Source organism: Diabrotica undecimpunctata, chromosome 1 (assembly GCF_040954645.1).
Source record: "Diabrotica undecimpunctata isolate CICGRU chromosome 1, icDiaUnde3, whole genome shotgun sequence".
Lineage (NCBI taxonomy): Eukaryota > Metazoa > Arthropoda > Insecta > Coleoptera > Chrysomelidae > Diabrotica > Diabrotica undecimpunctata.
In genome coordinates, this window is record NC_092803.1 from 157,508,946 (window position 1) to 157,536,464 (window position 27,519).

Consider the following 27,519-nt stretch of genomic DNA (forward strand, 5'->3'; position numbering starts at 1 on the left):
AAGTACACCGTTATATCGAAATAAATAAACGTATTATTTAGAGACGTGCATGAAATAAAAAAATGCTACAAAAATAATGAAGTGAATATAAAACAATTTTGACAAAGTGACAAAGTGAATAATTTAAAACTAAACAAAAAAAAATTACAATAAGTGTTCAAAATGTTTACCATTAGATAAACTAAATAATCTAAATCTTTTGTGTAAGTTTTGTCTTATTTTAAATTTACAATTTCCTGATTACGTTAACTCTAATCCTAATTACGTTAACTCCTTCTACAATATTTTGCCATAACTCTTGACGGTTATTTATTTTTTTTATAAACAAGTGACTTTAGGTAGTCCCACAAATAAAAGTCTAGGGGATTTAGTTCAGGACTACGTGCTGGCCATGGGTATACACTACCTCGACGAATCCACCTTTGAGGATAAATTTTATCTAGATAATTTCTAACTTCTAGGTTAGAAAATCTGCTCTCAAAAAATTTGAAAGCGTTACTCCGTCAAGCCTAGTTGGTAATTCGAATAGTCCTACAAATATGTCACACCATATATTTATGGAAAATTCATGTTGAAAAAAATGTTCTTGAAATGCATGAGGATTTTATGTCGCATAGGTATGGCTATTGCGCCAGTTGAACACACCTCTTCTAGTAAATGTGGCCTAAAACATTGGATCGTCTAAATGCCGCTCTATCATAAACTGACTAAATCGGAGCCTTGCTGGAAAATCCTGCGGTAAAAGATTGTGTACTAGAGTAAAACGATACGGATTTTCTGTCCGTATTATGCTTGACACCATAGATTTGCTTATACCAGTGGCTGCAGAAACAAGCCTTGTACTAGTTTCTGGATCTTCTGCAATACGCACAACAATTTCATCCTCCATATCTGCATCAATCGGTCTCGGAACTCTCGGTCTTCCAGCATTCCTGTTTTTGGGATGAAATGACCCGTTTCGCCTAATCTGTCGAAAAATGATCTAATAGTTTTTTGGTTTGGTTGCCTTCTATTGGGATATTGGGTAAAGTACTAGAACAAAAATTTCCTGGGCATACAAACAGATCATATCGCCTATTTCTACATTAGAAAATTCACTATTACGTGGCATTTTACCTTTAACTTAAGTGGTTTATAAAAAAAACCTAATAGCACTTGGACAAATAATGACTCGCACGGCACTTTGACAACTAATAAAAAACAAATTCGTATTTACGCCTTGACTTTGCTATTAAGTTCACAGCATACCTAGGTACCTGCTTGTTTTGCGAAAAATTAAATACAAGCATGCGTATCATTAACAAAATACGTTTATTTCTAAAATGGTGTACTTTTTGATTTGATCAAATGAAAACAATTTTTGACGAAGGATGAAGCATTTTCGACGGGAGGTTGTAGAATTTTGGCCAAGTACTTGGCCAATGGTTGTGTAGGGCAGCTGTATGCACTGACAATGGAACGAAGAGGGATATCCTGTTTGTAAATTTTGGGTAAGCCATATATTCGAGGTGTTCTGGAAGACTTTACACGAGGAAATAGAGATTGTTTTATGTCAACTGGAAGAGATAATGGCTTTTGTTGTTTTCTTCAGATTGGTTGTTGAATTATTAGGAATTGGTCAGTAGTGTAGAGTATTAAAGAGATTTGAATGTTTATTAATATAAGAAGAAGTGTTTGGGATGACGGTGGCATTGTCTTTATCGGCGGTAAGAATGACTAGATTTGGATTTTACTGAAGTTCTCTTAGGGCTTTTTTCTCGGATTGTCTAATGTTCGGAGTAGGAGGCTTTGAGTTTCTAAGAACTCTATCGGTGCCTTGTCCAGTTATTTCAGCATCTTCGGAAGGTAAACTGGAGATGGCTTCTTCAGTTTGACACATGATTGTCTCAATTGAAATGTGACTTGGGGTAACAGAGTAATTGAAACCTTTTGCTAAAGCTTGAGTGGCAATGGACGAAATATGAGTATTAAAAAAAATATGAACCACTGTAGTGGGTTTTAACGTTGTTGTTTTTGGAATTTGTTCGGCAATTAGATGCGCTAATTTGCGCTTCTGAGTTTCAGTCTTAGATTTTAAATGCGCTAATTTTAGCTTCTGAGTTTCAGTCTTAGATTCGAAAGTGTTTAGGGTTGTCTGTGTGTTGATACGGTCGAAACTGTCCCATAAGATAAGATGTACATTGAAACAGTAAATAGACGACCAAATATTAAAAATACTGATATTTGTGACTAGTTTTCGTCTAGTAGAATAAATCGCTTTACTATATATATATATATATATATATATATATATATATATATATATATATATATATATATATATACTTGTCTTCTTTCGATAATTCCACGAACACTCCATACAAATTAAGACGCTAGTATATATCCAGATTCCTCCGCTCCCTGTTTTGCATAATTTCAATATTTGATTTTCGCAAATTCGATTTAGGTTACATGTTGACTCTTCTAAACGATTTTCTGAATTCCAAGCTCACATGAATTGAAAATGAGCACATATATGATTTGTAGTAACCATTTCTGAATGACTTTTAACAAAATCGCACCTTGACAAAACGTGGGGCTTTTAAGGAAAATGTTAAATGTTATTAAATAATACTAATAAATATTTATCATTTGTACTTAACTCCTCGGTTAGATTTAATTTCTAAAAAAATGCAGTTACAACTTAAAAATAAGGATATAAACGTGAACGTAGGGATAAAATAAGCGATTCTTTGTAACCAAACGAAAAGAAGTTAACATGGGCAGAGATTACCTGCCAGTGATGGTATCTTCTCAAGTAAATTTAATTAAAATTATTATATATACATATATATATATATATATATATATATATATATATATATATATATATATATATATATATATATATATATATATATATATATATATAGGCGACAAGGAGACACCATATCCCCTAAGCTCTTCACTGCAACCTTAGAAAATATCTTCCGGAAATTAGACTGGAACAACCAAGGTCTATGTATAGATGGAGAATACCTAAACCATCTTAGATTCGCTGATGACATCATTCTAATTGCTAGAAGTCCTGAAGAATTACAACTACAAATTAATGAACTTAATACAGCCAGCAATGAGGTAGGCCTAAAAATGAACCTAGCAAAGACTAAAATAATGTGCAATGATCTGATCGCCAACGTGGAAATAAAAATTAATGAAACCTCGCTAGAAGTAGTAGATGAATACATATACCTGGGACAGCTCATACATAAATCGGGATCACTACTTCCAGAAATCAACAGACGAATAAAACAAGCGTGGTCAGCATTCGGACGAAATTCCATAGTCTTCAAGTCCAAAATGCCACTATACCTCAAGAAGAGAGTATTTGATCAATGCATATTACCCGTCTTGACATATGGATGTGAAACTTGGATATTAAAGAGAGAAATAACGTCGAAACTTCAAGTAACTCAAAGAGCAATGGAAAGATGTATGCTAGGGATAACAAAGAGGGATCGTAAAAGAATTGAATGGATACGGAGGCAAACCCAGGTGACTGATGTAATCCAAAGAATAAAATCCCTGAAATGGCAATGAACAGGACATATGGCAAGAAGAACAGATAACAGATGGACCACTAGAACAACTATGTGGTACCCCAGGAACGCTAAGAGACCAAAGAGGCGCCCGAATCTCAGATGGGATTATGATATATGAAAATTAACAGGAACAACGTGGTCTCGAATAGCACAAGATAGAAAAATATGGGCGCAAATGAGCGCAAATTATTAGAACAACGAATAACTAAGACATCGTCGAATAATAATAAGAACATAGAATAACATTGAAATAAGGGAGGCTGCACCGTAATTGGAAACGGTTAATAAAGCTGCACATGATGATGATGATGATATATATATATATATATATATATATATATATATATATATATATATATATATATATATATATATATATATATATGTTAATATGCTCCTTTTCTAACTTGGCTGCTTCTATTTTATTATATATATATATATATATATATATATATATATATATATATATATCTTGCTTTATATGTCTTGTTTTACTGCTTCCAACCATTTCTTCTTTGGATGCCCTCTTCTTTTTTTCCCCATTTCTTCCTCCTTTAGTATTGTTTTAACAATTCGATTCACTTTCATTCGTTTAATGTGACCAACCCATCTAGCTCTTTGGGCTCGTATTTTCACTGTAATGGCTGGTTTTCCATACATCCTCATTATTCCTTCATTCTTCATCAAACCAGTCTTGCCGTCTTTTTATATGTTCTCTTTCTATACACTTTTCTGCTGCTTCTGACATGGCTGTCTGTATGGTCTGCCACTCTTCATCTATATCCCGATTGACTGGATTCTCTAGTTTTTTATTTATTTCTTCCTCTAGTCTGTTTACAACCTGCTTCTCATGAAACTTACTAGTTAAAAAATTTTCTTTTAATATAAACAATTTAATTATTAAATATATTCCATTAAGAATTTCGTGTTTTTAAGTCTTCTCGCTTGACTGCTGTTGTTCAAAAGTACTAGAATTTGGGCGAACTTCTAACCACTTTAAATACCTAGCACTGTAGTTTTTTTATTTCTTCGCGCACAAAGATCCCTAAAATACCACGATGTATGACTTACTCGAGAGACGTAATATGGTGCATTAACAATCTGCCTAAGGACCTTCGATTAAAATCTCTGGTTATATGCCATAGGTCCATATTAAGAATTATTTATACACTAATAATTTATTTTCTGTTAATAGAAAGTTGATCAGATCTTTTTCCAAGTAGCCAGGAAAGTCTCTCTTAATTTTAATCTAAGTTATTTTCATTTACTGAAGATGTGGTCTCTCCAAGAAAGCCGTCTATTAAGATAAAAGCCATTATTTAGGTGTAGATAGGTAGATAGGTAGATAGGTAGATAACTCTCTCGTTTAGTTATAAAAAATACTTGGTTTGATTTACTATTATTAGCCCTGATTCGCCAGTTCCTTAAACATATCTGAATGGTGTTTGAGTGGTCTTGTAACCTTCTAGATGCTTCGAATGGATTTGTGTGGGACGAAAGGATGATGGTGTCATCAGCAAATATTGCTATGGAGCACTGATCAGAAGAAGGTAGGTCATCCTTGTATAATAGGTATAAGAATTCACCAGCTTGAGGTACCGTATTATTTTATTTAGAAATATCGGTTTGTTATGTAGGACTCAAATATCCTATAGTATTCAAATAGTAGTTGCTGTTTAATTTTATACAGCAAACGTGTATGCCACACTCTATCAAAGCCTTGTGTGATGACCAAGAAGACTGCAGAACAATAGCGGTTTTTCTTCAAATCCAGGTTTGTAGTATCCAGAAAGATATACAATTAATGCATGCTTCCAGTTATACCATATGAACCCGAAACATTCACGCTTAGTTAAAATAATTCTAATAAACTGAAAATCAAAAAAAAAATAGAAAAATTAATATTTGGAATTAAACTTACAAAAAAAGCATTCAAAACGAAGAGATTCGCAAAAGAACGGAAATATAAGACATTATAAGACGACATAAGGAGAATAGAGCATAACTAGATAAAACTTACATACAATTTTCTATCGGCATATAAAGGAAGCTTATGTCCAGCAGTGGATGCGAAAAACTAGATAGTGATGATGACAATTATCGCTACAAGAGTACCCTCTTACACTATTAAATCAAATTTGCCAGGTGGACAATTTTAGCAAGCTCTGATTTTGCAGTTTACTTAAATAGCCATTGATAGGAATTCTGTTAACTTTATGTGTCTTTATAATCTTTTACCTACTAAACATTTCAAAAAATTTATGCAGAAGCTTTCATCTTAAATGGAATGATACTGTCGTGTTGTTCCACATCCGTGTATTTTTATTTCTCTTTCTCTGCACAAATTTGTGACGTAATACAATATCTGGATATCGCACCACGTCTGAATTAAGTAACCTTCAATTAACTTCTTTCTGATACTTCAAAAATTTCTCTTCCTACCTTTTTGTGTCACGTCTTTTTTATTTGAGCTTAAATCTCTCGAAGGAGAGTAATAGCATAGTAATTGAGTTAATAAGTCATCCTGACTGACGCAGACTATCTATTTTTAAAATAAAAGCTTTATTTTACCCTTAGCACCAAAACGGATAATATAAATAAATCTAAAATCTTTATTTTATAATAAAAATAGTACTGATTGTTTATCTACAAGTTAGAAATAGTACAATACCTTACAAATAAAAGGAAGCCGTACAGTATCTAGATAGCATCCATCAAGATAGCAAATATCACGGGCGTAACCAGAGGGAGGTTTTTGACGGTTCAAACTCCCAAACCCAAGAAGATAAGATATAAACGTTCACAAAATTTTAAGACTTAAAACGGTTTTTCAGTCGATGAGCAGTTGTCTTTTGAAAGAAAGAAACAGCAACAGTAAATTTTTTGCGGTTCTCGCTAAAGAAATGATTTACATTGCGCATATGAAACAAGTCTCGCTGTGCTTGCGATATTTTCATTTAAATATATTATACAACATAAATTTAAGGAGATGTTTTTAGAGTAGAGCCTGTTGGTTACTGCTTTAGACATTCAGCTCAACGCACTGCTGCTCCAAAAAAATTCGGGATCTGTTGCGGTCTTTCTTACGTTGTAAGATTTAAAAGAATTTATTCAGCGATTGTGAATGCTCTCAAAGATCTTCAATCTAGCCACATTATAGAGACATCGCAACAAGTCGTCTAAATTATTAACACACTTTGATCTCCAAATTTTATTATGTACCTGTTGATGAAGTCATGAGCTATATATTGTCGCCACCAATGCAAATTCAGGCAATTAACTGTCGCCAAGGTAACCAATCACAACAAAGATTGTTACTTTGGCCGGCCAATCACAGCGCATATTATTAACTACGCTGTCATTGGCCTCTCGGCGGAAGATTGCTGCAAATTCTCAAAAACAATGTGTATAAGAGAGCAGCACATCTTCCGATCGGGATCCAGTCGTCATACACTACTAGTTCTGTTAGACCTTGTTGGCTCGGTGTGCTACCACGCTACTTTGAGTTTTATTATTATTTAACCAATATCCTGCTATCGTCGAAGACGTCGAATTCAAGAACAATTATCCAATTTAGAAGTTAAATTATCAAGAGTACGAGAACTGGCGTGTCGACTACAAAACGCTTCCTGGCAGTAGAACACGACTTTCTAATATAGAAAAGACATTGGTCTTAGAACTATTTCAAATTGTGTCGAACTGACCACAGCGTTATTTGGGCCTGTCACGGCAAAGAGCGAATGAAAGCCCCGACGGGGACTTGTAATTGCTTTTTCGATCAGGTCGAGCTGCAATAACACTTTGTATTCAGAAACCTTATGCAAATATTAACTATAGGAATTACTGTTAGCGAAAGGTAGCAACCCGAAGCGACTGGCAGCAGGAAGAGTCGACATTGCCGGCATTCTTGTACCTCTCTCGAGAAGAGGGAACGCGGCTACACGAAGTGAGAAGGCCGACATCTCTGTGGAATTTGAGACATACACTACGCATCAGAATTCTAACACAAATATTAAGTCATTGTAAGAATATTGTCTGTAAGAAAGCTCGAACTGTTAAAGAATTCTGATTGCCGGTGTACCATCACCTACCACAGAGGCTGGCGGAGCTTCTCACCCGTAGAGGCCGGAATCCCAATTTAACTCCGCCAAACGAAGATGGACTCTCGAAACTTGAGATCCTCTTTAAGAGCGGGGTCGTAGATCTTCCAGAAACCCCTGAAAACCAGGAGGACGCTACGGCCGTACGACATAACACAGACTTCATCACGGCATTTAGCTACGTGGATGATGTTATTATTAGTTTACAATTTTTAAGGCATAAAGTTGACAAAGATTACCTCCATCTCTATGAAGAATCTAAGGTTTTGCTCAAAGAAAGTTGTGGTATATTACTTATTTCACGTATCCTTGGAAGGAATTTGAAACGTTGTAACATTTCTGCGTCGGTTATATCCACGTCTTACAAAATAAGTTTATTTATGTCATTTTATGATCATATAATTTAAAAATTCATTAAGAGGTTTACAAAATACCTTAAAATACTATCACACTATTTGGTGTGTCATCGTCAACTTTTGCGGCTGGTTGTGAAATTGAATAGGCATTTTATATATATTCGGTAGTTCTGCCCGTAAAAGTACATCTATCTTCAAAGCAACACTTGAAATGTGAAAAGCGTATATGACTCTCACCGCTCCTACTCCAAAATCAGCTTTGGAATGCTTAGATAAGTGTGACCGAAAACTATATACAAATTATTTATACATGACTGAAAATATAGGCTAGCATACCTATTTTCACTGGTACCCCAGAAAGGACTTTTTCAATCCAAAGAAGACTACTTGCGGAACACAACGAAAGAAAAAAAAAATGAACGGCTCATGAACATTCACTATGGAATAGAAATCGATGCGAATGAAGTAGTGGACATATTTAAACAAAATAAGGAAACATAAGAGCAGAATATAATATTTAAAACAAAACAATAACCCTATAAGTGATAGTGGTAGCAATAGCTACCGTATGAGTTTAAAGTTTATTTTGGAACGGCAGTCATTCCAAAATTGAGTGTTACGCACTTTTCTTGATCTCTTTAGTATCTCTGGTAAGAATGCATACCGTCCGTTTACACCGAAAACAAGTGGTTTTTGCGTTTCATTCTGTCCTGTTAGAATTAAAAAAAAAATTAAAATAATTTAGTAAGTATTGTTAATAGGTTGTAGTGGTGTGAATTTTGTTAAGAAAATGGTGTTTTTTAAGCTAAACACCATTGAAAGGTATCTAGTGGATATATAACCTCTTGTGTAAAGACTCAAATATTCAATTTTTTTGTCAAATCAAACCAGTTATCATTATTACATCTTGCAAAACTGATAAGCAGTAACGAAGTTTTAAAATTTATCACATTGTTTTTATATAGTTATATTTACAGAAGTGTTATAATCTCATACAGGGTATCCCAATTATTTCCATGTAACATTATTGTGAGTTAGGCTGATGGTCCGTATTTATTTCAGAAACAAAATCGGTATTGTTGAAAAAAACTGTCAAAAAACATCTCAATAAAGCAGAACTGCAACGTTTTTTGGAAACATCCGAAAATAATGCGTGCTATTACTCGGACTATGGAGGAGATTTCGATGCCAAGGATACTCGGTGCTGGGTAGCCCTTCTTTATTTGGGACATAAATTAGCAGATGTTGAAATAGAAGTTAAAAGCACTTTCTATAATTCTGACGATGACTCCACATTCTTTTCTAGAAATCGTAAAAAAGCTAAAAAAAAATGTTTGCATTAACACATAGTTCTTCATCGAGTAGCGAGAATGAATGAACAATAAACAATAATCCATCGGGATCAATTAATAATGTTCAGGGGCACATGAGTTTAGATAAAGAAATAGTAAATAAAAAATCATTAGAATTTATATGTCAAAAAAACTCCCTTGAGTTATGAGAATTTTGAGTTCAAAAAAAGTATTAGAAAGCATAATAATTGTGGTGGTATACATGCTGCTTCTCCTAGGACATACTTTAACCTTTTTTAAAAAGAATTTGTGTAATTAAATTAGCACACAATTCAATTTATATGCCGAACAAGGAAATGTTACGTGGGAGCTAGATAGCACAGAATTTGATGGTTTTGTAGCAGTTCTTATAATAATGTGGTTTCATTCTTTACCTAAATTAAAATCGAATTGATCTAACGACATTAATTTTCGAGTAAACCGAATCACCGATATCTTCACGGTGGAAAGCTGCCTCAAAGTCTTGAGATATTTACATATAAACGACAACACAAAAATTCCCCCACCTAAAATCCGGATTTTAATAAACTTTTTAAAATTAGGCCTCTTTCTGTTTAAGTTTCTGTACGCTTTCACACCATCTAGGCATCTCTCCATAAATGAAAGTATGATCGTTTTTAAAGGAAGATCATCACTGAAGCAATACATGCCTATGAAGCCTATCCAAATAAGCTTTAAGGTATCAGCTTGGTTCGAAACTGGTTTTTTATTAGATTTCGAGCTCTACTAGGGCAAAAAATGTGGGATACTAGTGATCCATTCGAAGAAAATGTCATTCTAAATTTAAGCAAATCATTTGCCGAAACAGATTATTGCCTTTACTTTGATAACTTTTTTTTTCAACAATTTCGCTATTTGAAAAACTCATTAGAAAGAAGCTATGTGCTTGTGGTACAATCCGGCAAACTAGAAAATAAATTCCTAAGATCTTATGCTTGGACAAGAAGTTAAAAATGAGTCAATCGGACTTATTTTTAGGGATATGAAATGTGTGACCGTTGCCAGTAACATTAATAAAATTCAAAATATATCAGAAATATCACGTACCAATAAAATAGGGCAATCGGAAAAAGTTGTTTGTCCTATGGCCATAGTGGACTACAGCAGATATATGGGCATTTAACGTATACAGGGTGTTTCAAAAAAAGGTAACCCCGTCTCTAGGGTAGGTAAAAAACTGAAAAATAATTGGGGTTTGCTTAGTAAAAAATTTTTGTAACGCCATCCGTTTTCAAGATACAGGGCGTTGAAGAAAAAAAAATTTTACGCATTTTTTACGATTTTGCCGAAACTACAGGCAACATTGTAATGAAATTTTATACGAATGTGTTTTGAAAGCTGATACATCCCATAAATTTGTTTTTATATCTGATTCTTATAGAGGGCGCTAGTTACACGGATCGTACTAAGTATTAGTCAATATAACTTTTTTAAGAGTATAATTATTAATCAAAATTTCAAGTAAACTTAAACATCATTCAATTTTACACGAAAAAGGTACTGATGGTAAAACTCGATACTGTGTACCGTTTTCGGAATATTTTGATTTGAAAATTATGAAGTAATAATTGATGCTGGTATAAAATAGTTAGTAATTAAACAAAACTCACAAGAAGAAAATTAAATTAATGACTAAAAACATAAAATAAAATTCAATTACAGTAAGTGTTCAAAATGCCCTCCGTTTTCGCGAATACACAAGTCTATTCCTTTTTCTAAAGATTCCATTAACCTTCTAAACGATAAGAGATCAGCTATGATGTCATTAAATTGACGTTGAATTCTTTCTTCTAATTCTTGGCGTGAATTTACTTCTGCAGCATAGACTTTTTCCTTAATATACGACCAAACTGTAGTCCAAAGGGTTAAAATCGCATGACCGAGGAGGCCAATGAATCGAAGCTTCTGCACCTCTACCAACCCATCGATTCGGAAAATGATTACTCAATGATTCCGAAAACGGTACACAGTATCGAGTTTTACCAAGAGTACCTTTTTAGTGTAAAATTGAATGATGTTTAAGTTTACTTGAAATTTTGATTAATAAGTATACTCTTAAAAAAGTTATATTGACTAATACTTAGTACGATCCGTGGAACTAGCGCCCTCTATGAGAATCAGATATAAAAACAAATTCATGGGATGTATCAGCTTCCAAAACATATTCGTATAAAATTTCATTACAATGTTGCCAGGTAGTTTCGGCAAAATCGTAAAAAATACGTAAATTTTTTTTTCTTCCACGCCCTGTATCTTGAAAACGGATTGCGTTACAAAAATTTTTTACTAAGCAAATCCCAATTATTTTTCAGTTTTTTACCTACCCTAGAGACGGGGTTACCTTTTTTTGAAACACCCTGTATAATAATTTGTAAGTCCAGAAGTCCACAATAGCTACATTTTGTACAAAGAAGATATAAGAAATAACAAAAGTAATCAGAAGCTCATGTCTCATTTGCAGTTCAGAAGTGATCTGGCAAAATTCTCTTATTTCTACATTTACGTGTCGAAAACGCACAGGAACCCAGAGAAATTCGACCCAATTTAAAAATACAGAACATCTTATCGTCAAGGGAACCTATCGAAAGTATGCAAGGTGTAGCCATAATAAACAAACAAACCAAGTCAAATATAATTTGTAAAAAATGTAATGTTGCTTTATGCAAAACTTGTTTTAAACCATACCACAACAATTAATATATTGGTTTCTATAATTGTTAGTTAATACATAAGTTTATATACTTGTATATTTTAAGTTTTGTAAAAAAAACATAAGAAAAATATAATGGTATTTATATTTGCCAGTGATCCTTCGGCACTTTGTTGCCATTCTAAAACAACCCTGGTAGCTATATTTACCAGTCACTTTTTGCGTAAATTTAACAAAAATCATTCGCGAAATTTTTTAAATATTTTTCTCGTAAATCTAAGGTCACATTGAATATGCACGAGGAGATGTAATTAATAAATAAAGAAAAAAATATTGTCACTTAAAGGGTTATTTCTGTAATGTGTACCGCTATGTAACAGTACATTTTTTTATTTAGCCTATACTGTCACCCTACTCGAAAAAGGACTCTTCCTATTCCTTTTAGGAGTTTTTTCTCTATCTATTTTTTACACCTTTTATATTTTTCTCACAAATATAAAGGTTATTTTATGAAATTTTAGTCGTTTTTTTAACCTAAATTTCCACCCAATTCCTTAAACCTGGTTACGCCCATGAATAATGTCATTATATTATTTTTGGGAATTTCTGTACAGTATATTTTAGCTTTTCGATATTTAGATTGTCAACTGTAGAAAGATTTACAATTGCTGCCTTCCCCGAAATTTACTGAAAAGATATTTTTTTCCTTTTGAAAAATTTTCTAATATTGTATAATAGAGGAAAACTATACAAAACAAAAACAGAAAGCCGAAAACCTTGGATGACTCAAGAAATACTGGAAATCATGCAACAAAGAAGAAAGTATAGAAACAAAAACTCAAATAAGTACAGAGAAAAACATAAATTAATAAGGAACAAAATAAAAGAGTCTAAGGACAAGTGGATAATGGAAACATGCATCGAAGTGGAAGAATTGCAGAAAAAGCATGATCATTATAATTTACATAAAAAAGTGAAAGAATTATCTGGAAAATCACGATCAAATGCACCTAACCGATTAATTGACAAAAACAATAAACCGATTAATAACCCAATTGAAATCAAACAAGTATGGACTAAATATATTGAAGATCTTTTCATGGACACAAGAACGGAACCAACACAAATTGATAACGAGGAAGCTCCAATAATATTAAAATACGAAGTCCAACATGCTATAAACAACTCAAAATATGGCAGAGGTCCTGGGCCAGATGAAGTTCATATCGAGCTGATTAAACTTATAGACGAAGACAATTTAAGTGCAATAAATATACTCTTTAACAACATATACAAATCTAATGAGATACCTACAGAATGGCTGCTATCGACCTTTGTTTCGCTACCAAAAACGAAAATCCCCAAACACTTTAATGACTTTAGATTAATCAGCTTAATGTCACACTTAATAAAAACATTTTTAAAGATTATACATGCAAAAATATTCAGAGAGTGAAGTGGAATGGCTTCGGAACAGTGGAAGCTCTGTATATTTTCACAACTCTTGCCCAAAAATATCGAGATCAACAAAAGGATCTGTGCGTTGCATTTATAGACTATGAGAAAGCTTTCGACAAAGTTAAACATAACATTTTCATGAAATGTCTGAAGAGAAAAGTACTCGACACAAATTATACTAACATAGTGAGAAATCTCTATTGAAACCAACAGGCTGTGGTAACATTAAATGTAAATAATACGGATGCGCAACAGATAAGTAGAGGAGTGAGACAGGGCTATGTACTTTTATCAATACTATTTAATATATTTCGAAGAGTTATTTACGCAAGCACTTGAAAACTGTACAGAAGGGATAAAGAAAAATGGTGAAAATTTAAATAACATCCGTTATGCTGACGGTACAGTCATTATCGCTGGAAGTGAGACCGACCTGCAGACATTACTAAACACAATTTGTGATACTGAGGAATAGTTTGGTTTAACAATAAACATAAAGAAAACAAAAACCATGGTTATCAGTAAGAGGGGCAAAGTCATTACAAGGATCCAAATAAAAAATGAAGATATTGAGCAAGTGGACAAAATGAAATACTTAGAAGTCTGGATTACGGAAGATCTGGAAGATGGAAGATGGAAGAGACGGAGAATTTTTGTCCAATATTAAAAGGAAAAAGACAGCATATTTGGGGCACATACTTAGAAATGATAAGTACGAATTGTTGCAGCTGATCATAAAGGGTAAAATCTATGGAAAAAGTGGTCCTGGTAGACGACAAATATCATGGCTGAAAAACATTCGCGACTGGACAAGGTTAAACACACAGATGCTTTTAAGAAAAGCAGAAAATAGAGACCAATTTTCAATCGTTATAGCCAACCTTCATTAATGGAGACGGCACTAGAAGAAGAAAAATAATAAAGGTATTAAAATTATCAAAAGTTTAGAAGCTATTTTCTTGTGGCATTTTAAAGTAATTACTATTTAAATGGGAATAAGCCACAATTAAAGGTTAACGTACGTTTATTGAAATTAAAACGTCAATAAACGTACTTTAACCTTTAATTGTGGCTTATTCCCATTTACATAGTAATTACAACAAAAGTTTACTCTTAGCTATCATCCAGGGCTTTTGTTTAAACCACAATCCAAAACAATGCTATTTTTTCCACTTTAGACAACTTTATTGATTTTTCCACGATCACAAATACTCTCTATTTTTTAAGAAAGATACTTTTTCTAAGATGTCATATTTAATGTAAATTATTTTAATAACAAAAAACCAGAATTAAAGAGAGAGTTAATTGGAGTAATGTTTGATATTTTTTTTAAACAATTATTTATTCCAATTTCGTTTGATTTTATAAGTTTTTAATTTCCTGTTTTGTTTTACTATTTTTCTTTTAGAATTAGTTAGCACTCACTTTATATTTACTAAATATTCTGTATGATAATTTTTCTTTAATTTTAATTTTCACTTATTTCGATTATATTCTTATTTATTTTTAATATATTTCCCGTATTCAAACCCTGTAGTTAGCTTAACAATAGACATATAAATGTCTATGAGCTTAACGAGAAGCAAAATATTTTTCAGTTGACGACTCTTGACTTGACATAACCTCACTCTCTAAACCACGTTTCTTTTCAACTTACTTATATGTAGGTGTATGCACATTCATTTATCCCTTACCATAAATACTTAGCATTTTCTTTTTAAAAACTTGTAATTCTGTAAAACCTAATAGCAAGGCAATATTTTAAAATTTATGGTGTTGCTAACATAAGATCTTTTGTTTTAGTTTTGTGGCTTTAATTGAAATTTTCCTTGTCCCTTTTGTGGTGGGACTTCCCGAACCATGTGGTTTGTTACACAGAAAACAAACTGCACTAACATGGCTGCTCTAAAGCACTATATCTACCCGAAACTATTTCAGCTACATCCAACAAAAAAAAAGAAGAATACCAGAGGCATTTGAATGAAAAATTAGAGTCGTAAAACATAATTGCGAAGTTCGTAAGTCAGTAAGCTTTTGATAGTCCTACCAAAACGATACGAAAATATAAATAAAGCATTTTATAGAAAACCCTGTAGGGCAAATATAGAGAAATCAAATAGAGTTAAACACGAAATTTTTAACGTAGTGTTCGTTTATTCCAGTTATGCATGTAGAATAACTAAATTACGCACTAATTTTTGTTTTTAAAAGATCGAATGCCCGAAGATAGGAATAACTTAGAAGTCATCAACACATTTAGTATGCCGTAACCCATTTTATAGCACATATTCGTCGTACCGAAGGTTTTCTCCTATATGCGTTAAATCTAGGACGTCACGTCATTATCTGTTTAGTCTGTCGATCGTTTATTCTTACCACGTGTCTAACCACGTGTGTAGCCCAGTTTCACTATATATGTACTATCTGTTCTATTTTTTCTACAGCATTGACAATACACTGACTGTATTATCAGAATGAAGAAATAAACCACATTAAAATTACGACAGGTGTGCCAAGGAACAATGGACAAGTAAAACGTATCAATAGAACATTAATCCCAGTAATAACCAAAATGTGCAACAGTTCTTTACTTTAACTTACCAAAGAAGCATTGAATCTACGCCGTTTAAAGTACTATTTGAGACAAAGATGAAGAATAAAGAAGATCTTAGAGTGAACGAAATAATGACAGATAATAGGTAATAATGATGTACGAATTGCTTTAAATAAAATATGGATTAATAAGGTCGGATGGAAATGAGACAATAAAGAGAACAAAATAGTCTTAATGGAGACAAAAAACTAGTAAACCATTGTTCCAAATATACTATTACGAATCAGGCAATAACAATGGACACGAGCAATTATGAAAGAAGCAGCAAAGACATAGAAAGATATATAAATAATTAGCAAGACTGTGGGCAAAGAGTGACAAGGGAATAAAAACCGCTAAAAATGTAGCCAGCAACGAGCGAGAAAATAATGGGCAAATATTTCAAACCCATATCCAAGAAGAAAGAGTCTAATAACATAGCCCACAATAACAGATTAGTTCCCAATCTTAAAGGATTGACATTAGCAACATTGAATGTTAGAAGTCTTAACGGCAAAGAAGTTGAACTTGCTGAAGAATTTGAGAAAACTCAAATAGACTTAGTAGGTATAACAGAAACAAAAAAAGGAAAAAGTACAAATTTTTGAAAAATGGACACTTCCTTATCACCAGTCGAGTGTCACAAAGCAGTGATAGGCCACAAGAAGGTATAGGTTGCCAAATAACCTAATAAAAAATATTAAAGAGTGGGAATCCATGTCCGGATGGATTCTAAAGATAAGACTGGTAACTGCTGAAGATAAATTGGTCAATATTATCCCTATCCCAAACTCCAAATGTATTGGGACCATATGAAGAAGCAATAAAAAAAGACAATGGGAAAAGTATTATCGATCTATGCAGAGAAAAAAAAATTAATAATAATGAATACATTTTTGCAACACTAAGATGGGTATAACTACTTAACAGAGCAAACTGAATAGGACTGTGACTTAGACCACGCTTGGCAGGAACTAAAAAAGGCGCTCCTAAACAGTGGTAAACAAGTTTAGGGAATAATAAGTAACAACAGTAAGAAGTGTACAAACTGGTAGAACAATCAAAAAAAAGCAGAAGTAAAGACCAAGAAGAAGAATCTTGGAATAACTATCTAAGAAGGGAAACCACAGGCAACTACCAAAAATACAAACAGCAGAGAACCAAAGTCAAAGAAAGGGTACTAGCAGTGAAACAGAAAATGTCGAAAGAATGTGTAAACAAGATGGAAAAAGATGACCACACTAACCAAAAGGTATTTTTTAAAACTCTGAAGAATCTAAGAACCAAAAAGTCTCCACAAATACCAAAGCAGATAAGAAACAACTAAGGACACCTATTGCATGACAATTATCACATCTTAGATGATGGAAACAATACTTCCAGAACCTACTGAACACCCAAAATGATGTAGACAGCAACCAAGAAGTATCAGAAGTGGTAGAGAAGAAGACCAAAATTCAGGCAAATTAACTTAATAAGTTAAATAAAAGAAATTATACAAAAATTTAAGAAAGGTATGGCTGCTGGATTTGATAAAATTACAGCGAAATGATACAAAATATTGGCGACTAGGGCATTAAATTGCTAGCAAAAGTTTGTACTAAGGCATGGAGTGAGAGCAAAATAAAAAAAATTGGTAAGTGGGGGTTATTCTACCTATCTAGCAAAAAATGGGATGGGCAGGAATGTAGTAACTATAGAGGTTTAACACTCCTGGGTATCCTATGCAAAGTGTACGAGAGAATATTAGAGAAACGTGTTTTAAAAGAAGTTGATTTTAAAATGGTATTTCTTCTGTAACTTGCATTTTAAGTACCTTTTTCACATATCTTTCGTATCTTGGATATAGAACTACGATAGATAGCACTTGATAGGTAGCTGGGATGTGATGATAAATGATCAAAGGAAACGGAGATGAAACAGTCTAGAGGCAAACGAACGTCGAAAAATTTTTTTTATTTGATGTTGGAAAGAAGAGAATGGTATATTAAACTGAGGTTGTCGATGTCAGTACGTTTATTAATGGTGGAAGGATTGAGGAAAATGTTGCACATTTCTAGGAAGCTTCTCTTGAAATGGTTGCTTTCTGTACAAAGAATTTTGACCTGTTCGTTCTCTTCTTCCCAAAATCAAATGAAACAATTTTTTCGACGTTCGTTTGTCTAGACTGTTTCATCTCCGTTTCCTTTGATCATTTATCATCACATCCCAGCTACCTATCAACCTTCTTTTTATTCCATCTTAGTACTTCCTTATATCCAACCTTTATACATTTATACTGATTCATTCCTAATTTATATTTAAACCTCTAGTTATTTTACAATCTATATTCTCCTTCCTTGACTAAATCGCCGAATAAATTTCAGACTTCAACCTTTCTTCACTACATATTGGTTTTGTAGACATTTCCACTCAAAAATTTTATTTCCTTCAGCGTCCTCTGCGTTGTTCGTTTGCGCTCTTGTGTATTGCGCCTACTCGTCTCACACTCCAATAAGTTGTCTCAACACACAACCATGAAACACATACAACTACTTCAACGTAAATGCCGGTAACTTGACATTCGTTTTCCGGTTAGAACTCTTTAATTTTGAGATGCGCCCTAAAGGAAAGTATAAAATCTTTTTTAAATGTTAACTTTGTTATAACAAACAGCTCTGTGCCGGTGTATTTTGTCAATTTTTTGTTTTTATCTTTACACCTTACTGTTAAAAGTTTTTTTACGTGCAATGTGACGGGTTTTTATAGTGCTTCGTATTAGTTTTTATTCATTTCTTTCACTTTTAAAGTAAAATTTTTTCTCGTTGTTATACATGAATGCTACTATATATGAACATTTAGCTACCATTTTAACACCACCATTTTAATATTTTGACCACGGTTACCAAGAAAATGGTGTGTTTATTTTACACCTTATCATTCTTCACTCACCACTCGTAAGTTCTTTTTCCATGTTTTATATTCTTGCCTACTACCATTGTATTCTTTTAGATTGAACTGATGAAGCTTTAAAATACAATAAGCGAAACGTCGTCAAATATAGGAATGGAACTGTGATTTCCTTATATTATTTCTCCTTTGACCGATATCCTCGTGACCAAAAGATTTAGTTCTTTTGGGACTTACTCATTGTATATATATATATATATAGGTATATATATATATATGTAATAGAGAAGCTTGTGTTTTTTACAATCTTTTACTAGGTATCCCTTTATAAAAAATAAATAGTAAGACTATTTTAATACACAAAAGCAACTTTTATCTCTCTAATAAATCCCAGGTTATTTTTATTTAGTTTTTTAGCCTGTAAATGAATTAATTTCTTATGAGGGAAATGTCTCTTAAAGCTTTCAGACAAGCTTGCCTACTATTGTATTTGTACAAAAAGCTATAGCTTGAAGCTATCGATCGTGTCCTGTATAAACAACCTATAACTACGTATAACGATAAACGTATTTGAACAGATTGAAAAATTGATACTGACAGCGAAAATATTGATTTTAAGATATCAGCGGGAATTAGGCAGATCGTTTTACAGAAATTTTGTTCTGACGGTGCTGGCGCCATCTACCGGATAGCAGCCGTAGTTATTTTGAAAGTCCTTACAGATTGTGTAACGATTTGATGAAATTTTGGAATAAAACGTATGGATGGAGAACAAAACGGTATCATCAGAATTTATTCAAATTATTGTGCTAAAATATTCATTTATTACAACTTTTATGGATGATAATGTACATTAATTCTGTTTTGAATTACAGTTTTCATTTCCTTCTTTAATACCAATAACCCTAAGTTGACAAGGAGAACAATGAAACAGTGCGTAATCGTTTCTTGGAATAAATTATAAAGATTAATTAAAAGTACCAGTAACCCTTATGTGATTGGAAAGGTACTTAAGTAACTTTTGTAGTTCTCAATAATATTTTTTTTTAATTTAGAATCGCCTTGAGTTCCGATTCCGTGATATCTCTAAGATAGTCTTGTAGTTCACTTTATTCTTTTTTTAATTTTTTTTTGTCAATGTTGCAGGTAAATAGTTACAGCTGAAGTTTTTACACCCTATAATGACGTTGTAGGCACCCATGTACTGGTAAGACTTTTGCCGACAAAAGATGAATTACAAGTCTATTTATTGAAAAAATACATATAATTATATAGGGTGAGTCATAACTATTGGGACATAGACTAAGGACAGGTTATTTGGACCAAAATATGGCTATTGGGCCAAATATCCCTTATTAAACTGTTGCTGAGAAAAAAGATACAGGGTGTTAAGGTTAATTTATGTTTTTCGTTTTTTGGTAATAGTTTCCCTGTATATTTATAAATTGCTATCAAAATTGGCACAGAGGCATAATCTTAGACAAGAAATAGTATTTTATTTACAATTTTACGTTTTGTCATAGAGGGCGCCACGTGGATCATTCCTAATGATCAAATTGAGTCTAAACTTTTTCTGATGAAACTTTTTAGTAATTTTTATTAGAAAATATGACGTAAACATCATTTTTACGTAAAATTGGTACTCTTGTTTAAACATGATAATTTCAACCGTTTTCGAAAAAACGCAGTCGAACTGCTTAGAGTTTTAAAAAAGGATTTCAAATATTATTTCATTTATGAAAAGTATGCTTTGGACTGTCAGATAATTGTTGTTGGTAAATGTCATTTGTTCAGAGTAAATTATTTTTGATGTGACAGTGTAGTGTAATGTTGCATTTTTTAAAAGTAATCATTACTTTTTTTGATTGAAATGCCAGATTACAGCCAGAAGGTATGGAATGTTATACGCAAACAGAAGGCAACTAAATCACAAAACTTTTGCAAGATTATATCGTAGTTTAGGTGAAACTGGGTCATTTCACACTAATCAAGAAGATGAACTTTTGGTTCGAGTAGATGAAAATCCTAAAATAAGTTTACGACATCTATCAGCAGCAACAAGAGTAAGTCAGTTGTCTATTATTAGAATTCTAAAAAAAGAGAACCTTCATCCTTATCACTTCACTCCTGTTCAAAATTTACTTCCAACAGATCTTCCACGACGGTTACAGTTTTGCCAACGTATTCTGAATAAACATCGCAATGACAGAAACTTTATTAAGAATATTATGTTCACCGACGAAGCAACTTTTACCAGACGAGGGGTTTTTAATTGGCGAAATAGTCATTATTGGGAAGAAGAAAACCCGCACGCTATTAAAGCTAGACATTTCTAGTATAAGTTTAAATTGAATATTTGGTGTGGAATTATAGGCGACCAACTACTAGGGCCTTATGTTCTTCCTTCGAATTTAAATGGAGATTCTTATTTATTCTTTTTGGAAAATACTCTTAGGGATATTTTAGATGATCTGTCATTGGATGTAAGAAGAAAAATGTGGTTTATGCAGGATGGAGCGCCACCTCATTTTTCATTAGCTGTTAGAAATCATTTTAATGACGTATTTTCTCAACGATGGATTGGCAGAGGCAGTGATTTTCAATGGCCACCAAGAAGTCCTGAGTACAACCCGCTAGATTTTTATTTTTGGGGGACATATGAAGTCCTTAGTTTATGCTAATGAAATTAATACATGAGACGAACTTTGGAGATACATTCAAAATGCAGCTAATCTTATAAGGGGACAGAATAATATTTTTTTAACGTCCGAAAATCCTTTATAAAAAAAATTAGAAAAGGCATTTAGTTTGAGTTTTGGTGAAGTATTTTAAGTTAAAGTGTGTTTAGTTTTGATTTATCGTCAAAACGGAAACCTTACGTTAGTTGCAACTTTGTTTATTAGTTTGGTAATTGATAGTGGAATTGTAAATAAAATACTATTTCTTGTCTAAGATTATGCCACTGTGCCAATTTTGATAGCAATTTATAAATATAAAGGAAAACTATTAGCAAAAAAACGAAAAAAAATTAACTTTAACACCCTGTATCTTTTTTCTCAGCAACATTTTATTAAGGCATATTTATATAAGGCAGACCTGCTCTTAGTCTATGTCCCAATAGTTATTTAAATCGCATTTCTTCATTAGTAAAATGATTGTGACGAGGCATTTTAATCAAAAAAAGTAATGATTACTTTTAAAAAATGCAACATTACACTACACTGTCACATCAAAAATAATTTACTCTGAACAAATGACATTTACCAACAACAATTATCTGACAGTCCAAAGCATACTTTTCATAAATGAAATAATATTTGAAATCCTTTTTTAAGACTTTAAGCAGTTCGACTGCGTTTTTATCGAAAACGGTTGAAATTATCATGTTTAAATAAGAGTACCAATTTTACGTAAAAATGATGTTTACGTCATATTTTCTAATAAAAATTACTAAAAAGTTTCATCAGAAAAAGTTTAGAATCAATTTGATCATTAGGAATGATCCACGTGGCGCCCTCTATGACAAAACATAAAATTGTAAATAAAATACTATTTCTTGTCTAAGATTATGCCTCTGTGCCAATTTTGATAGCAATTTATAAATATACAGGGAAACTATTAGCAAAAAACGAAAAACAAAAATTAACTTTTTTCTCAGCAACATTTTATTAAGGCATATTTGGCCTAATAGCCATATTTTGGCCCAAATAACCTGTCTTTAGTCTATGTCCCAATAGTTATGACTTACCCTGTATATATCAGACGGCGGGCTAAATTTTTTCTGTTCTAATTTGCGAAAAAACATCCGTTAAGGTTTTTCTCATGTTCGTTGCTATATCTCGGCAGCTGTGCATTTTAGAAACATTTGAATGTTTGTTTGTTTTTAATAATTTCATATAAAATAGAATAAATTTCAAATTGATAAATAGTTATTATTAGTGCAAAATTAGTAAAAACCATAAAAAAAGAATCAAAACTCAATGTTTTTTCAAAAATTTTGTTCATATACTTAAATGTAATATGCAACCTTTTTAATTACACAAAAAAATATTTTTAGTATAAAAGTTAATTTTCAAAATTATGCAGAGCCAAGAAAAGTTGTTAATACTTGGTTTTGTAAATTTTTTACATTCAAAAGAGCATTCAGGACTTCGATTAAAATTATTGAAATCTGTTGAATAGATGTTAGGGAATTTTTTAAATAACTGTACAATTTTTAAACTAAAAGGTCGTGGCATATTATCGTGCACGTTGCGTTTCCAGCACATAGCGTTTAGTTTCCGAAAAATATAATTTAAATGGTTTTAAATCAATATTTTACTGATGCCGACGGCTACATAACGAGTCGTAACCGGTTGGTAAGGATAATGTGAATTAGATGTCCGTCGTTTTCCCCCCGTTGTTTATTTAGGGATTTATTTGATTTTGATACCGGTTATTTAAAAAAATAATTTTCGAGGCTATTTTGTCATTTATGCATGTGTTTTTATTGATTTGTGATAATTAATCACGGAAGTGATAAACAATTAGGACTTTTGTACGAAAGTGATACCTCTTCTTTTTAAAAATACTTTTTGGTTTGATATGTATGGCTTCGTTAAATGTAGTATTTTGTTTTTTAACTGAAGGTGAAATTAAATTTAAAACATATTTAAACTGAATCCTATTCATTTTAAAATATCCATAATATTTTTCATCGTCATCAATTAATTCTCTGTATAAAGTCCAGTATTCACATTCCTTCTTCCTTTCTCTTAGCATTGGATGTAGGTACTTTAAACCTTCTTTTTAACACAGTTTTTCATCATTTATCGTTAAGTAGAAGAGCAATTGTACATATTTTAGATATCAGGTCTAGGATATCAGAGCACATTGGTTAACCGAGACAAAAGTCTTATCTGGTGAGTCAAAATATTGCGAACTGTTATGCGCTGTTAGGTCGAGCAGAAACTTTCAGAAATTGGTCATCGCTCTATTTCCAGAAATTTCTGTATCGCGTTTTTTTTTACAATTATTGTTCCTATGTTAATCAGAGTGAGTTGGATAAGAGTAAATCAATAAAGAAGGTTGCTTCAAAGTTAGGTGTTGGATACTTAACTGTTGGAGATTGGAAGCGTAAACGGAATGAAATAAATCGAACAGTCGGTTAACCGAAGTGTGAGTGGTGGAAGTGGATTGGCGCGGAAGTCCATGAAGAAAGAAGACCATGAATAAACTTCTGAGGTTCTTGTAGTTTTTACAAATGAGAGGATTGGGCAGCCCGATAAGTCGCCCAATACTCCAAGCAAAAGCTATTGCATTTTACAGAAAGTTTATGGCTGAAGGTGAAAACTTTTATGCTAGTAAGGGATGAATTGACTCATGTAAGAAAAAAAAAATGGTATCTGACAATCCGTTCTTTGTGGCGAAAAACTTTCTGCTGACTCAACTGAAAAACTGAAATTGGAACATTTTATTCCAAATTACAAAAAATTATTCTAAAAGATAAAGAAGAAGAGAGTTACAATCATGATCTGCAACAATGCTTCTGTTTTATTAAAATTAAGACCTATTTCAACAGGAGAATCCAAAAATACAATGGCATTCAATGCTTGTCTACAACCTAGGCCGTGAGAGAAGCAATGAAGTGAAGGGCTGACTGTAATTGACGCATTAAAGAAGATCACGGTTTAACATATTTGCTATTGGATTGCATCTGATTCAGATAGAAAGCAAAACAATGGATCTTCAAAAAAACTGATGACTGTGAAGTTGATACTATAGCCAATCTAGCCAATCAGAAATCAAGACGTCATTGATTGGATGAATGGAGATAAAGAAATGGAAGTGAGAGATGACGCAATTCATCATCACGTAGCGCTAGAACCCTGGGTGGGTCTTGGCTGACTGTACAAATTTTTTCCAATTTGCTCGGTCTTCCATCAACCTAGGGTCAAATGGAATGTTCATTTTCCGGAGAGCTGCTTGAATGTTATCTCTCCATCGCATTCTGGGACGTCCGAGGGGTCTTTTGCCTGTGGGAATCTCTTCCCATACCAGTTCTACCAGTCTATCGTTATGCAGTCTATGCACGTGGCCTGCCTATCTTAGTCGCTGTGATTTAATTTCTTGGACAATATCGGCGTCATTGTAGAGTGCTTTTAATTCAATATTGGTTCTGATCTTATACTGGTTTGTGGTGATGTCATGGCGAGGTCCGAAAATTTTTCTAAGTATTTTTCGTTCAAAGCGTCTGAGCTTTTCTTAGTTTGCTTTGATCATGGTCCACGTTTTGCATCCGTATGTTGTTACAGGTCTGACGATGGATTTATAGATTTTGATCTTTGAACTTCTTGTAAGGTTTTTTGATTTTCGCATCTGCATATGCGAGTAATACCTTGGAACCTTGAACCGATAGCAATTCTGTTTTTATTTTGGCCGACCTCATGGCTTTCTCTAATACAAGGTTAAAAAGTAGTGGAGATAACTCATCACCCTGTTTGAGTCCAGTGTTGATTTCAAAGCTGCCAGACAGTTTATTATTTACACGTACTTTAGATATTAAACCCTCCAAACAGACTTTGGTCTTCTGAATGAGTTTCTTTGGCATTAAAAAACTCCGCCATGGCATTCCATACTTGGCTTCTTTATACGCTATCATATGCCTGTCGAAAGTCTATGAAAAGATTGGGTATGGGTCTGTTATACTTCCAACCCTTTTCTAGAAGTTGTCTCAGCGTGAATAGTTGATCTGTCGTTGATATGTTTGCCCTAAAACCGGCTTTATATTCGCCTAGGACATTTTCAGCATAAGGGATTAGTCTACTAAGAATGATGTTTGAGAGGGTTTTATATGCCGTGTTTAGGAGTGAAATTTCTCTATAATTCGCGCATTTTGTTTTGTCCCCTTTTTTGTGGATGGGCACTATTATGTTTTCCTTCCATCGTGCTAGTATTCTTTCTTCTAACCATATGTGCGTTATTAGCTGGTGGATTTGGCGATGTAGTGCGTCTCCCCCATATTTCAGAAGTTCTGCTGGTATATCGTCCGTACCCGGAGCTTTGTGATTTTTCAGCTTATTTAAGGCCTTGTGGGTTTCTTCAATGAAGGGATTTTTGACGGACATGTCCGCTGTCATATAGATCTCTTCTTTGTGATGTTCTTCCTGTATGATATTTAGAAGGTCCCTAAAATACTCTTTCTATTCTTCAGTTACTTCTTTACCGTCGATTATTATACGGCCTTGATTGTCACAGGGTATGGATGGAATTGGTTCTATTTACTCTTTTCTCAGAGGAAATTGCTTTATAGAATTCTCTGGAGCATGGTTTGGGCCGGTCTCTCTCCATAGCTTCATATTTTTGTTGTTCATGGTTTCTTTTCTTTGTGCGTATTATTCTTATTGTTTCTTTTCGGCAGTCGTCATATTCCTTTTTATTTTGGTCTGTTTGCAGTTGTATCCAAGTCTTCCTTACTGTTTCTCTTTTTTCCAGCTGTGTAGAACATTTCTCGTCATAACATGTTTTTGCCCTCTTCTGCCTACTCCTTCCAAAGATGACGCAATTGCCGATCTAATTCTAAACATGAACCACGAAGAAGATACAGATGAGATAACTTAAAATATTTTTGAATCTGATGGGTTAGGCCCTTGAAGCAAGCAGCTATCACATACATTAAGCAGCAAATAGAATCGACGCCAGTCGATTTAAAGAGACGCCAGCTTTAAAAAGTCGACGCCAGGTTTAAAAATAGGAATGAAGCTTACGCAAGAATTAAAGACTTTTTTAAACAGTGATATTAATAATGTAAATGTTTTTATCCACAGTACTGCATTAGTTTTTAGTCTTTAAAATAACTACAGTTATCGTCATTTACGTGTTTTTCTACCTATACCACCAATCTTGGTGTTAACTGAGTTTTTCCGTATGAGAGGTTGTTACGGTCCCAATTAACTCGGATAACCACAAGTTTACTATATATTAAATATGATTTGATTTCATTTTTTCATTTTCTTTAGATAAGTACAGTTTTAGCCAAATCTGGCACATGCCAAAAATGTCAAATTTTTTCACGAACAACGTAACATACAATAAGGAGTTAAAATATTATGTCAAGATTTATATTTTTACTCACCGTTTTCAGCAGTGGATAGAAAGGTTTGTTGAATCGTTCTAGTGTCGGTGGTAGCGGCATTTTGTCCAGGGAGTGCCATTCTTTTGATTTCTTCTTAAGACTATAGTACTTGTAGACCACTATAGTCATAGCTATTAGTAAAGCTGTCCCGGTTCCGAGGGCCGCCCCAAAGACTGCGGTCCCCACCATTATCTAAAAAGATCTTTTAATAAGTATTTAGGTATTTATAGCAAAAGGTAATAAGTGTTTTTCTGTCACTTATTGGAATGGAAATATTTTTAAATCATTAAATTTATTATAAATGTTTGTTTGATTATTGAAACAAAATTGTAATAAAACATTTATTAAACAAAAGACCAAACAATATAAAAAATACCTTACATCAAAATATCAAAATATGTACTATTTTTAAAAATTCATATCAAGC

The 27,519-nt window shown here is 33.0% G+C and overlaps 1 protein-coding gene across 1 annotated transcript in view; it reads right to left on the reverse strand.

The window, feature by feature from the left end:
* Sytbeta (Synaptotagmin beta) overlaps positions 1-27,281 on the reverse strand; it is a 142,462-nt gene extending 115,181 nt beyond the window's left edge. Inside the window, exon 1 of the mRNA XM_072520311.1 lies at positions 27,093-27,281. Within this exon, the coding sequence (XP_072376412.1) occupies positions 27,093-27,281 (189 nt within the window). The remainder of the gene's footprint in view (positions 1-27,092) is intronic.
* Positions 27,282-27,519: the final 238 nt, after the last annotated feature.